At 36.4% G+C, this 12,876-nt stretch overlaps 1 protein-coding gene across 1 annotated transcript; it reads right to left on the bottom strand.

Moving 5' to 3' along the window:
- Window positions 1-11,648: 11,648 nt before the first annotated feature.
- Window positions 11,649-12,604, bottom strand: LOC105705547 (cullin-1-like). Its single transcript, XM_064379958.1, has one exon. It carries the CDS (start codon window positions 12,531-12,533, stop codon window positions 11,988-11,990), a length of 546 nt encoding a protein of 181 aa, XP_064236028.1. The 5' UTR covers window positions 12,534-12,604; the 3' UTR covers window positions 11,649-11,987.
- Between the last annotated feature and the right edge of the window lie 272 nt (window positions 12,605-12,876).

Raw genomic sequence — 12,876 nt, 5'->3', positions numbered from 1 at the left:
TCATAGATCATGCAAAGATGAAAAAGCCATTTTTCTTCTAAAGTAAACTTTAGTAGAGAAAATAAGCTATATCTAGATAATAAAAAGTAAGAAAATTATATAGTTAGTCAAAAAAAGAAATAATTTTTTTCTTAAACCAATAAATTTGACTTCATGGAAGTCTTGGTTTATTAGAGCTATATGTTAGAGAAACAGTAGCATTATAACTGTTAATTGGTAGGGGAGTGGAAAAACAAGCGTTTTAGGCAAATAAACTGATATTAAAATGCCACATCACAAGTAGGGGTCCTTAACATTTAAAACTTATATTGGTATGTACCAATCTTCAGAGAAAATAGTGAGAAAAAATAAAGTTAATTAACTTTTCAGCATCTTCTAAATATCTGTTTTTGTGATGTTAATGTATAGAATATTAAATTAACAAGTGTTTGAGTTGAACTGCACAGTAATGGGTTGGAAAGACACTTGTTTTAAAAATATTCAATACTCTGAAAAAATGAAAATATACTTCTGTCAAAAATAAAGATGGGGCACGTTAACTTGTTTTTGAAATATACATAAAGAATAGTATAGACATTATAAATTCAACAACTACCATGTATTCTACACCCAGAACAAAAACAGAACACTACCAGAAACCCACATTCTCCATTTATACTCCATTCTAGCCGTAAATTTCAAAGTGTAACCAATATTTAATTTTAATATGCAACGTTATTTTTATGTGAAGCAGCCATATTGTAATTGTAGTTTATTAATATTCACTGCTATATGGTATGCATTTGTAAATATGCAAAAATTTACTTATTCATTATATCCTAAATAGGTATTGAAGTAGTTTCCAGTTTTGGTCTAATATATATAACATGCTATAGCACCACTGTGAATGTACCTTGTTGAGCGTTTGTGATATACATGCATTTCTACAGAAATGAATGACTGGGTCATATGTTATACACATTTAGCTTTAGTAGATACTAGCTGAGATGGTTTGGCTCTGTGTCCCACTCAAATCTCACCTTGAATTGTAATAATCTCCAAATGTCATGGGAGGGACCCAGTGGGAGGCAATTGAATCATGGGGGTGGGTTTTGCCTGTGCTGTTCTCAAGACAATGAATAAGTCTCATGAGATCTGATGGTTTCATAAAGGGAATTATCCTGCACATGCTTTCTTGCCTGCCACCATGTAAGATGTTCCTTTGTTCATCATCTTCAGCCATGATTGTGAGGCCTCCCCAGCCACATGGAACTGTGAGTTCATTTAATCTCTTTCTTTTATAAATTACCCAGTCTCCGTTATGTCTTTATTAGCAGGATAAAAATGGACTAATACAGTAAATTGGTAGCAGGCGTGGGGTGCTGCCGTAAAAATACCCACATATGTTGAAGCAACTTTGGAACTGGGTAGCAGGCAGAGGTTGGAACTATTTGGAGGGCTCAGAAGAAGATAAGAAAATGTGGGAAAGTTTGGAACTTCTTAGAGACTTGTTGAATGGCTTTGACCAAGTGCTGCTCATCTCAGATACAGATGAGGAACTTGTTGAGAAGTGAAATAAAGTTGACTCTTGCTACGTTTTAGCAAAGAGATTGCAGCGTTTTGTGCCTGCCCTAGAGATTTGTGGAACTTTGAACTTGAGAAGATGATTTAAGGCATCTTGGGGAAGTCATATCTAAGGACCAAAGCACTCAATAGATAAAGGAGGTGCTGTTAAAAGCATTCAGTTTTATGTATTTACAAAGATACGGTTTGGAATTGAAACGTATGTTTGAAAGGGAAGCAAAGTATGAAAATTCAGAAAATTTGCAGCCTGATGCAATAGAAAACAAAGGCCCAGCCCATTTTCTGAGGATGAATTCAAGCCAGCTGCAGAAATTTGCATAAATAACAAGGAACTAAATGTTAATCACCTAGACAATGGGGAAAATGTCTCTAGGGCATGTCACAGACCTTCCTAGCAGTCCCTCCCATAATAGAACTGGAGGCCTTGGAGGCAAAAGTGGTTTTGTGGGACAGGCCCAGGACTTCCCTTCTGCCTGCAACCTAGAGACTTAATACCCTGCATCACAATCACTCCTGCCTTGGCTAAAAGAGGCCAAGGTACACCTCAGGTCATGGCTTCAGAGGATGTATGTCCAATACCTTAGAAGCTTCCACATGGTGTTGAGGCTATGGGTGCACAGAAGTCAAGAATTGTGGTTTGGGAACCTCCACTTAGATTTCAGAGGATGTATGGAAATGCCTGGGTGTCCCAGCAAAAATTTGCTGCAGGGGTGGGGTCTTCATGGAGAACCTCTGCTAGGGCAGTGAAGAAGGGAAATGTGGGGTTGGAGCCTCCACACAGAGTCCCTACTGGGCACTACCTAAGGGAGCTGTGAGAAGAGGTCCTTCAGCCCCCAGAATAGTAGATCCACTGACAGCTTGCATCATGCACCTAGAAAATCCACAGACACTCAACACCAGCTCATGAAAGCAGCTGAGGTGGGAAAGGCTTTTCCCTGCAAAGTCACAGGGGTGGAGCTGCCCAAGTCCATGGGAACCCACCTCTTGTATCAGTGTGACCTGGATGCGAAGCATGAAATCAAAGGAGATCATTTCAGAGCTTTAAGATTTGGCTGCCCCACTAGATTTCAGACTTGCATGGGGCGTGTAGCCCTTTCATTTTGGCCAATGTCTCCCATTTGGAATGGGTCTATTTACGCAATGCCTGTACCCCCATTGTATCTAGGAAGTAGCTAACTTGTGGGGAACTCTTAGAAGGCATGGTTGGCTTTGAAATGTGAGGATGTGAAATTTGGGAGGGGCCAGAGGTAGAACAAAATGGTTTGACTCTGTTTCCCAATCCAAATTTCACCTTGAATTGTAATAATCCCCATGTGTCGCAGGAGGGACCCAATGGGAGGTAATTGAATCATGGGGGTGGGTTTTTCCTGTGCTGTTCTCCTGACAGTGAATAAGTCTAATGAGATCAGATGGTTTTATAAAGGAGAGTTATGCACATGTTGTCTTGCCTGCTGTCACGTAAGTCATCACTTTGTTCTTCCTTGATCTTCAGCCATGACTGTGGGGCCTCCCTAGCTGTGTGGAACTGTGAGTCCATTGAACCTGTTTCCTTTATAAGTTACCCAGTCTCAGGTATGTCTTTATTAGCAGCATTAGAAAGGACTGACACACCAACAAATTGCCTTCGAAAGTTATTATAAAAATGACACTTTCACCAATGAATATGAAACTTCCATTTGTTCCAAATCAGTTCCACAATTTGTTTTTATTTCTCTGTGTGTGTGTGTGTGTGTGCATGCACACTGTGTATGCAGTGTGTTTTTAATGCCATACATCAGGTTCCCTGGGAAATGGACTCTAGGATGTTGATTTGTAATCAGGTACTCATAAAATCTTACCTCCTTTATCTCTAAAGGATGTTTGAAAGGAGAGGTTTGGGAATAAAGAGAAGTTGAACAGCTTTTCAAGTACAATAAAGCCTCAGCCAATATTACAAGGTTGCTCTGCAGCTGGGAGGGCACTTCATAATAGTACCAGTTTGGGATGAACGTCCTGGACATTTGTAACTTGGAGACTTTGGACAAAGTGTATCTCTTCAGCAAACAGGAAGCCCCAGATATGGATTCATCTATGAGATCTTGGTCAAACACAGCATAGGAGAATTATCATGAAGACACATCAACCCAACCACATTTTACATCTTTTATTCCTAAAAAAAAAAAAAAAATTGCTTCTCAAATCCAGTGATTTCATGGAAAAAGTTCTAGGATTATCCTCCAAGATTCTATCTGCTACTTTTCTTAGGAAAATGTTGCAAAAGAAACATAAGATGAATTAAAATCCATGCCATTCCAACTATGACCAAATTGCGGCTGATGGGCTCAGGTTGCTCCCCAATAGGATGTGTTCATCCAGGCCCTTGGTCCTTCAATCACCCAAGAATGGGGGAGAAGACCCACTGGGTGCAATCAACTCATTAAAGTAAATATCAAAACCCAAAGAGTTTTCCAGAAAGTGATTTATTTAGGCAGGGAGAGAGAAAAAAAGGAGAAAGAAAAGCAGTTGCCGCACTGCTGTAGAAGGAGATCCAGAGACAAGAGTCCACACAGATGAGAGAGAAGGGGACTTTTAACACGGGAGTTATTCCCACCCCATTTAAGTTTTTTGTCCTATGAAAGGAGTTCCTTTAAACTTCCGCTGGTGTCATGGACTGTTGATTTCTGGGCAGTCTATCTTCCTGCACACACAAAAGTTAAACATAGACCTCTAAGCTATAGAGACATGGAAGAAGGCAAGGCAGGCAGGTCACTAGGAAGTCCTTGCCTTTGAAACCATGCCCCTTGCAGACCTGGGAAGAGAAGTTAATTACATTCCCTCACAACTGCGTTCAAGGCTGTAAGTGATACTCCATTTTTACCTCCTCTATCACTCAATCTGGACTCCACTGACTTGTGCTGGCAGTCCTGACTATCTATGTGGTTATCTGTAGGTTGACGAAGACTCTCATTTCTTAGGTATCTGATCCCAGATCGCTATGGGTATCTTGGTAACAAATATATTCTTTCCTTCCCATTGAGTAACATCAGCCCTACTTCACTCTAATGACTGGTATCAATTTTCTAAGCTAGTATTAAGACTCTACTCTTTCCCTGTTCTGGTCCCTTGGTTTCTAGATGGTGATTTGACAGGGTAGCACTGTAATGTGAAATTTTAATACACCTTTACTATGCATTATAATGGAAACATTATCCCTCTAGCAGTCTAGGCTTCCAAACTCAAGTGTCTAGAGTTATAGATCCAGTATTCAGTCTCATGCATATGGCCATAGTTCCAACAGATATTTCTAAGCTAGATTCTGTAGAAGTATTATCTGCTTTTTCATATTTACTATAAATATGCATATTTATAGTATAAATCTATATATTTTGTACTATATATTTAACAAAATATATTATATCCTACATACTATATTATAGTACTATATATATATATATAATGCTATACATATATTTTATATTGTTATATATAAATATATATATATTTTTGGGCTATCTTTTTTGTCAGATACATGTATTCTTGAAATATTTTATTCTATTTAATAAAGCTCTCTGTCATTCTTTAATGATGTCTTGTAATGAACAGAAGTTATTTTTCACAGTATTGCCCAGTGCATAAATTTTTAAATTTTTGGTAAGATATATTTGCATTTTGTTTAAAAATGCATTTGCCTACTTCATGGTGAGTAAGATGTTTCATGTTTTTCTCTGTAAAATGCTGTATTTTAGCACGTATTTATATCTGCAATCTATTTGGAATTGATTTTTCTGTACAGTGTGAAGTATGAGGAAATATTTTCCCCATAAGGATATCTTATTAACTCAGTGTCACTCACTGAAAAGATGAATGGGCATTTTAAAAGAATGTGTTTGTTTCTTTCAGTATTCTAGAATAGAAGGAAATGGATAATGTATCAATTTCTTCTCAATATAAAATTTAAATTACTCTAGTAAAATTAAATAAGACTGAATACCAAATCTAATAGCTAAGATACAAAACACAGAATGGAGCCTTTACACTTGTATTAGGCAACCTCACCCAGACAAAATAAGAAAATATACATATATCTAAGAGTAACTATAATAAATGAGCTTTATTGCCTAGTAAGCTTTGGTATTAAAGTGTTCTTGATTTAAAATTTATTTTTAGTATTATGTATTAATGTCTAGCTAGGACAATATTTAAGCATTTATGGAAAATTGCAAAGTTTATTGTGTGATACATAAAACCATTCTTTTTTTTCTTCTTTCTCTCTCTATATATATGTACAAAAAATAAGGACTATATATGTACATTATTATACAATAGAATAAGACTATAAATATTAGGGGTTGCTGAGCTTCTATTTTAACTTAAAGGATGACTGGATCAGATTATTATTTTAAATATTGCCTTATCACTGTGAGTTACACAGCCCAGTCACTTAAAACTGCAAAAATCCTTTTAACCTGCTTGTATTTCCATAGAACTTCTCAATTTAGACTTTTCTATTTGTTATATTTACTGTCTGTTTACCTCACCAGAATATAATCTCCCTGAAGCAGAGATTATTACTTGTTTGGCTCACTGCTATTCCTGAATCACAGAGTAAGTCTCCATAGTTTTGAATGACTAATGTCTAAATTGTAAAGGAGAATGGAGATTGCAGAAGAAAAAAAAATGATAAATATACTCTATCCAAGTTATTTGGGGAGTTTGATTTATTTTACTAGGACTCCAATTACAAAATAATTTCTCTCTTGTTTATTTGTGATTACAACCTCAAAGACATTAGAAAATAATAGACAATATAAAAAATTATTTAATACATCAGTAATTGTTCCCTATCTCTGATTATCTGCTATATTGACCTACTAAGATTATGTTTAGAAATGCTACTCAACGTCAAAGCTAGGGATCAGAGATATCTCAATGTAAAAAGCTTTATTAGAAAATAATTTATAGTGAAGTTTTAGTTGAGCAGCTTCTAATTATTATGAAAGTTAATCTATGTCTTTGGATTATTCTAGTTTGTAAAATTGGAGAAAAAGATGCTCCAAAATGTGGCATTTGACATGCTGAACTAAAGAAACAGTCTCAAGGTCTCTCTCTGACTTTCCCTTGCCCCACCCCTGTCTCTCTGAATCTCTTTCTTCTCCAAAGCACCAAGATGGGCTTTCTTGGGAAGTTTCATTATCTGACTAAGAAAATGCAAGTTTCTTAAATTCCCATCCCAAGAATCTCATGCAAGAACCAGGAAACATTAATCATCTGAGAAAAGAAGAGATGAGGAGTCTTCGCCATGCCTAGAGAGACTTTTCATCTGTCCTTAAAAAGACATCTCTGAGAATCACTCTGGTGTATGTACTACATAATAAGACAAGCTTTGTTTACAATACAGTTCCATATTTCCGTCACCTTTTCATAACTTGTCCACAAACTACTTTTAGTCCTTCAATCCTATGCAGTGTCCAAAGAGAATCATTTGCAAACCATCTTCTGGACTTCGAGCCCAATCATTACTCTCCAGTTCCTTCTCCTCAGTGGAGAGAATATTTAAGTATCAAACATCTGGCCTTCTTTTTGGAGTTTTTAATATTCTGTATTGTTATACCAGAGGGAGCATAGAAAGTCAACACCAAGACAAAAGTATGCCAAATTACAGGGTCTTTATAGCCTGCAGCCATGGAAGACTCACATCTCTCCAACTCATGGCCCCGAAAGGAGGGTTTCAAGAACTTTTATGCCCTTAAACCACCTCAGGGGTGAGGGTGAGGGGTGGGGTGGGATGGGGCTTCAGACATTCTGAGGGCCAGGGGACTTTGGATATTCCGATTGTTACTTAAGTGGTCCATAGCAGTCAAGATAAGCGTTAGTTTACACGTTGTCTGGGTGGGGTGGAAATTACAGACCTTAGTTACTTATTACAAGTCTCAGGGGCCAAGATGGCGTGGGTTTGGACTGCTTGTCTGTCACATCAGGGTTACAGGGAGCAGTTTCAATGGAAAAGCCGAGGTATGGTCAAGGTATAAAGTTTATAGGGCGATTACCATGTCACAGTATGACTCATGCATGTGTGCAAGCACTAAGTATGTTATTCTTTTCTCTTGTTAACTTTTTGTTGTTGTTGTTGTTATAGCTGTGTCAACTGTAACCCTTTATAATGGGGAGGAAAGAGATCACTTTTTTCCACCTCTACAAATTCTTGTTTCAAAATACATGCTCACATGAATTTAATATGAAGATGTAAATCATGCTTAATCCATAATCTTGTACTTATCTGAAGACTTCTTTTTTGAACAAACACACAGACTTCATTCAAAAAAAAAGTACAATAACTGATCATGTAGCTATATTTAAATCATCTCTGCCACAGCTTATTAGAGACACTATTTTGCATACATAAATTATGCTATTCAGATATCTCCAGAGACTCCAGACTTTGTAAGGAACTCCTTCTCTTAAGACTTAATACAAATTATTTGATTATCCATCACTCAAAAGAATGGAAATCCATCTCTGCTTCTGAACTCTAGGGATCTCAGAGAGTTAAATATAGTTCTCGTTCTCTTGTTTTGATGTTATCTTCTCTCTAAATTCTTCATTCACCTGCCTTGCCTACTAGGGTTGATACAGCTATTTTTACATTATATGTTAGTCAACAAGTATTGACAGAATAGTGAAACATTTCTACAGAATTTTATGAAATAATAGAGAAATCATATAGAACAACAGAGAAGTAAGCCACTAATATACCATGCATATATATATATATATATATAATTTTTTTTTTGAGATGGAGTCTCACTCTGCTTCAAAAAACAAGTGGCACGATTTTGGCTCACTGCAACCACCCACCTACTGGGTTCAAGCGATTCTCCCAGCTCAACCTCCCAAGTAGCTGGGATTACAGGCACCCACCATCATGCCCAGCTAATTTTTGTGTGTTTTTTTTAGTAAGAACGGGGTTTCACCATGTTTGCCAGGCTGGTCTTGAACTCTTGACCTCAGATGATCCACCCACCTCAGCCTTCCCAAGTGCTAGGAATGCAGGCGTGAACCATCGTGCCCAGCAGCATCTGTTTTCTTAAAGTGCTTTGCTTCTGAGTTTCCACATCTAAAATACTTTATGAATTAACTTGCTCTTCAGACAAATTGTCTGCCTTGTTATTTCGGCCTTCTCAGATCTCTTTTCTCTCTCTCTCTCTCTTTTTTTTTTCATTCCCAAAATTCAGAATTGTGTTCATTTTATGGGAACCACTGGCTTGCAATCTTGTACCAACCTCAAGGTTTACATTTCTTCATCCAAAAACAAATTAAGGTATTGTGATAATACAAAGGCCAACTAGGTCAGGCCTCAAGGCATTTAGTAGTTCAAAAGAACCAGCAGAGCTTTTAACATTTCATTCTTTCCTTGATAAGAGCCAATGTTAAATATAGGTTTTCTTTCCCTTTATCTCTATAAAACGTACTATTTATTTTAGAAGAACTTTTATTCACAGTCACCCACCTATTCAGAATAATCAGCTATAATTATTTTTGTCTTAAATAACGTTCTACTTATTTTCAACTACATTTACACAACCCAAAGTGTCATCACTGCATGATGTCAAAGTCAAGAAAGGCTTGAATAAAATCTCAGGAGGAAATAAACAGTTTCTGGAGAAAGTCTACATCAATAATAGAAAAAAATCTGAAACAAAATTCAGCACAATTAAATAATTTAGAAATCATTTTTGATAAATCCTGAAAAGAACTGAAAATAGAACTATCAGAAAAACAACCATTGTGTGAATTCCAGAATATTATTTAGACTAAAGTATGGTTCAAATATATTTATATATCTAATGTTCTAATGCAAGATAAATGAGGTGCTCACAATTTCTCAGAACTGTTTTCAGTTGTCCATTTCATGTTTCTTCAAACACGTGTCAGAATTGTTAAATGTGTCCCTTTAATACTTAGTCTCATTTTAAATCAGTTAAGGTATTTTCTAGATCTTCAAGGTTTGATTCCATATGTATTTTGCTATGGAAATTGCTCCATTCATTGAGATAATGTGTCACTAAATTATAAGCTCTAAGCAGCTGTCACTCTTTGCCAGACACTCAGAAATCCTAATGAGAATTGGCATACCATTTATCTGACAATTCAGTGTCAACAGTAATAAAATCTCCAGGCTTAATACATTAACAGTTTCAGGGAACATCTGAGATAAAATGAAAACTTGAAAAGATTTTAGTGTATCAGACTAACAGTGTACAGCTCATACTGATACTGGTGATACATCAGTTTGCAATTGAGAAAATCTAAGGTACTGTTTGTGAAAATAAATGTTTTACTAAAAAAGGCATATTTTTTTCAAATGACTTGAATTTATGATGAATAAAAAGTACACATTATATTTATGAAAACAACTAAACTTTTAACTTCTTATATTTGCTCAATACCTTAAAATATACAGACTATTCTTGTATACGTTTCACTTTATGATCCATAAATGTCTTGGAAATCACAGGAATATTCTCATTTTATCAATTAAGATATTGCATCCTGGGGCATAAAATAACTTCTTCAAGTTCTCTTATTTGGCAGATGTCAATCCTTAAAATAAAATACAGAAAATATTTTTTTCCAACTTTCTAGATTTGTATTTCACTCTCTCTCTCCTGCTTCTTCCTTTTAATTATTATTATTTTAGAAGTCTTTCATAGAGATTCAGAATTGTTCCCCTCTCTTCTTCCCTCCTTTTGGAGTCACCAGTGTCTACTCTTCTCATCTTTATGGGCATGTGTACTCAAAATGTAGTTCCTATTTATAAATAAGAATATGTGATATTTGGTTTTCTATTTTTGCATTAATTTGCTTAGGATGATAGCATCCAGTTGCATCCATGTTGCTGCAAAAGACATGATTTTATTCTTTTTTGGTTTGTAGTAACCTATGGTGTATATGTACCACATTTTCTTTATTGAATCCACCACCAATGAACACCTAGGTTGATTCCATATCTTGCAATTGTGAACAGTGCTGCAATGAACGTGAGTGAGCATGTGTCTTTTTGGTAAAATGCCAATACAATCATTTCTAATAGTGACCTGCAATTTTATTTCATTGCACTCATTACACTTGTATTTATGAGTTACTATTTCTTAAAGACAAATTTCGTAAGTTAAAGAAATAGTTTTCACCACAGAATCAACAGCCTGTAGCAAAAAGTCTAGGTCACAGCAATAATGTCATAAAGAATACATTTCCCAATTAAATGAATACTCTCAAGTAAAAAAGAAAAATCAGAAACAATTAAAAAATTAATGGAAATTTTTATTTTTATTTTGTTGTTAACTGATCCTTAGGGTCCTTCAAACAAAACCAAGAGAAAATATATCCATATATAAAAAGAGATTTATTATGGAAATTGCCTCAAGCAATTATAGAGACTTAGAATTCCCACAATATGCCATCTGCATGCTGGACAGCCAGGAAAGTCACTGGTGTAATTTCAGCCAGGTCTGAAGTCCTGAGACCTAGGAGCTCCGAAGTCTGAATAAAGGAGGAAACGAATGTTCTAGCTCAACAAGAGAAAAACTCTGTCATTCCTCCACCTTCTTATTCTATCTGGGCCCTCAAAGGGTTGGATGATACCAGCCTACGTTGCGTAGCGTGGTTCTCAGTCTACTGATCCAAATACTAATCTCTTCCAGAAGCACCCTCATTGCCGCAACCAGAAATAACATTTTGCCTGCTAACTGGGTATCTCTTAGCCCAGTCAAGTTGACACAAACAACTTACTGAAGTTCTTTATACACCTAAATAGATACAGGAAAAAGAGACATAATATTAAATGTAGAAATATTAAACAGAAATCAAATTCATAGATGAAGTAAATATATTTTCTACATAATATTCTATCTCTAGAATCAGATGCTTTGACATTTCATTGAGAATTTTTAGATGTTTCGAATAGAACAGACTACATATTCCAGATTAATTGACCTTCATGCCACAATTCAGAAACAAGAATTGTTTCTGAATTGTTTTTTTTTTTCCTTTAATTTTCTTTATTTTCACACATTAAAAAATGAAACACACTATACAAATGGTTTTCCATAGCAGATTACACGTGGGTCCATGCAGACTTGCTCTCAAAGTGCTGCCAACGTGACAGGCGTTGCCAAGGTGACAGCGGCGACCGGGGAGCCCCTGTACTGACTGAGACGCGGTAGCATGCAGCCCTCGCCGGGAGGGTCAGTCCCCGCTCTTCTTAAATTAGGGTAAATGGCATTGGTGTCCGTATTTACAGACTTGAAATGTATCAATCCTGAGCAGTTCCGATGTAAATCAGAGACCAGCTGATGGGAGTCTTGGTCTCAGTTTTAAAAACGGAGGTTCATGGCGTCAGGCTGGCTGCTATGAGCTTGAGTTGTTTTCATTCTTTCCAACATGAACTATTTGCTGAGGGTCACACAGACCTCTCCAGAAGGGTTAAGCCAAGTACCTGTAGGTGTCTTTTCACCGTCAACTCGCTCCAAATATTCCTTCTCAATTAGAATGTCAATGCATTTCTCGATCACAGGGACCCGAGGTTTGAACCTGGAGGAGAGCTGAGTGAGGACTTCGCCAAGTAACTGCTGGTGTTTCAGAACCTTCCTCATCTTCATGATTCTTACGATGGCCGCCTGAATCAGTAGTTTGCGGTCTTCCTCGATATTTTTGTGTGTGGTTTCTTGTTCCTGCTTCTGTTCGGTTTTCATTGGCACATTGATGTTAACTCTTAATTTCTTATTTTTATAACCAAGGTATAATTTTATTAAGGTATCTGGCTTCAATTCCACCTCATCAACATTTGCATTTTCATCTTCCGAGACCAATAACTTCGACTTTAATAAAATCTGTAGGACTTGTGCCAAAATGTCCATTTTAATTTGAGTGCTGTCCGTCAGCTGCTGTACAGCGTAGGCGTCCTCCGTGTTGTACTGAAGCAGGATAGCCATCTGGAACGTCGACGCCTGCAAAGTGTATCTGTTTTTGAAGCAGTTAGTTACCAGTTCTCCTTTAGACCACTGATACAACCAGTTTCCATGAGGAGTTGTGACTGTTAGGTTGGATTAAAGGACAAAGTTTTGTTGGTGTGTGTGTGTGTGCACACGTGATATTTTGTTAATATGATTATTGGCAATTTATATATTATCCCAAGATTATTATGTTTGCAGTTGCAATAAAAATTTATGATTTCATGAGTTACTGTTTTAAAGAGCAAACAGAAAATTTATCTGCCTATAATTATTCAAAATATCTGGAATTGTGTTGTCATTTGCAGTAGCTATGCATCAATTT

This window comes from Aotus nancymaae, unplaced genomic scaffold (genome assembly GCF_030222135.1).
Source record: "Aotus nancymaae isolate 86718 unplaced genomic scaffold, 86718_ANA_hifiasm-v0.15.2.pri h1tg000022l_1, whole genome shotgun sequence".
NCBI lineage: Eukaryota > Metazoa > Chordata > Mammalia > Primates > Aotidae > Aotus > Aotus nancymaae.
Note: the sequence above shows the minus strand (reverse complement) of the source record. Positions and strands in the feature narration are given on the sequence as shown.

Excerpts from the sequence above, each read along its gene's own strand:
- LOC105705547 (XM_064379958.1), bottom strand. The coding sequence starts at position 12,533 with ATGGCTATCCTGCTTCAGTACAACACGGAGGACGCCTACGCTGTACAG.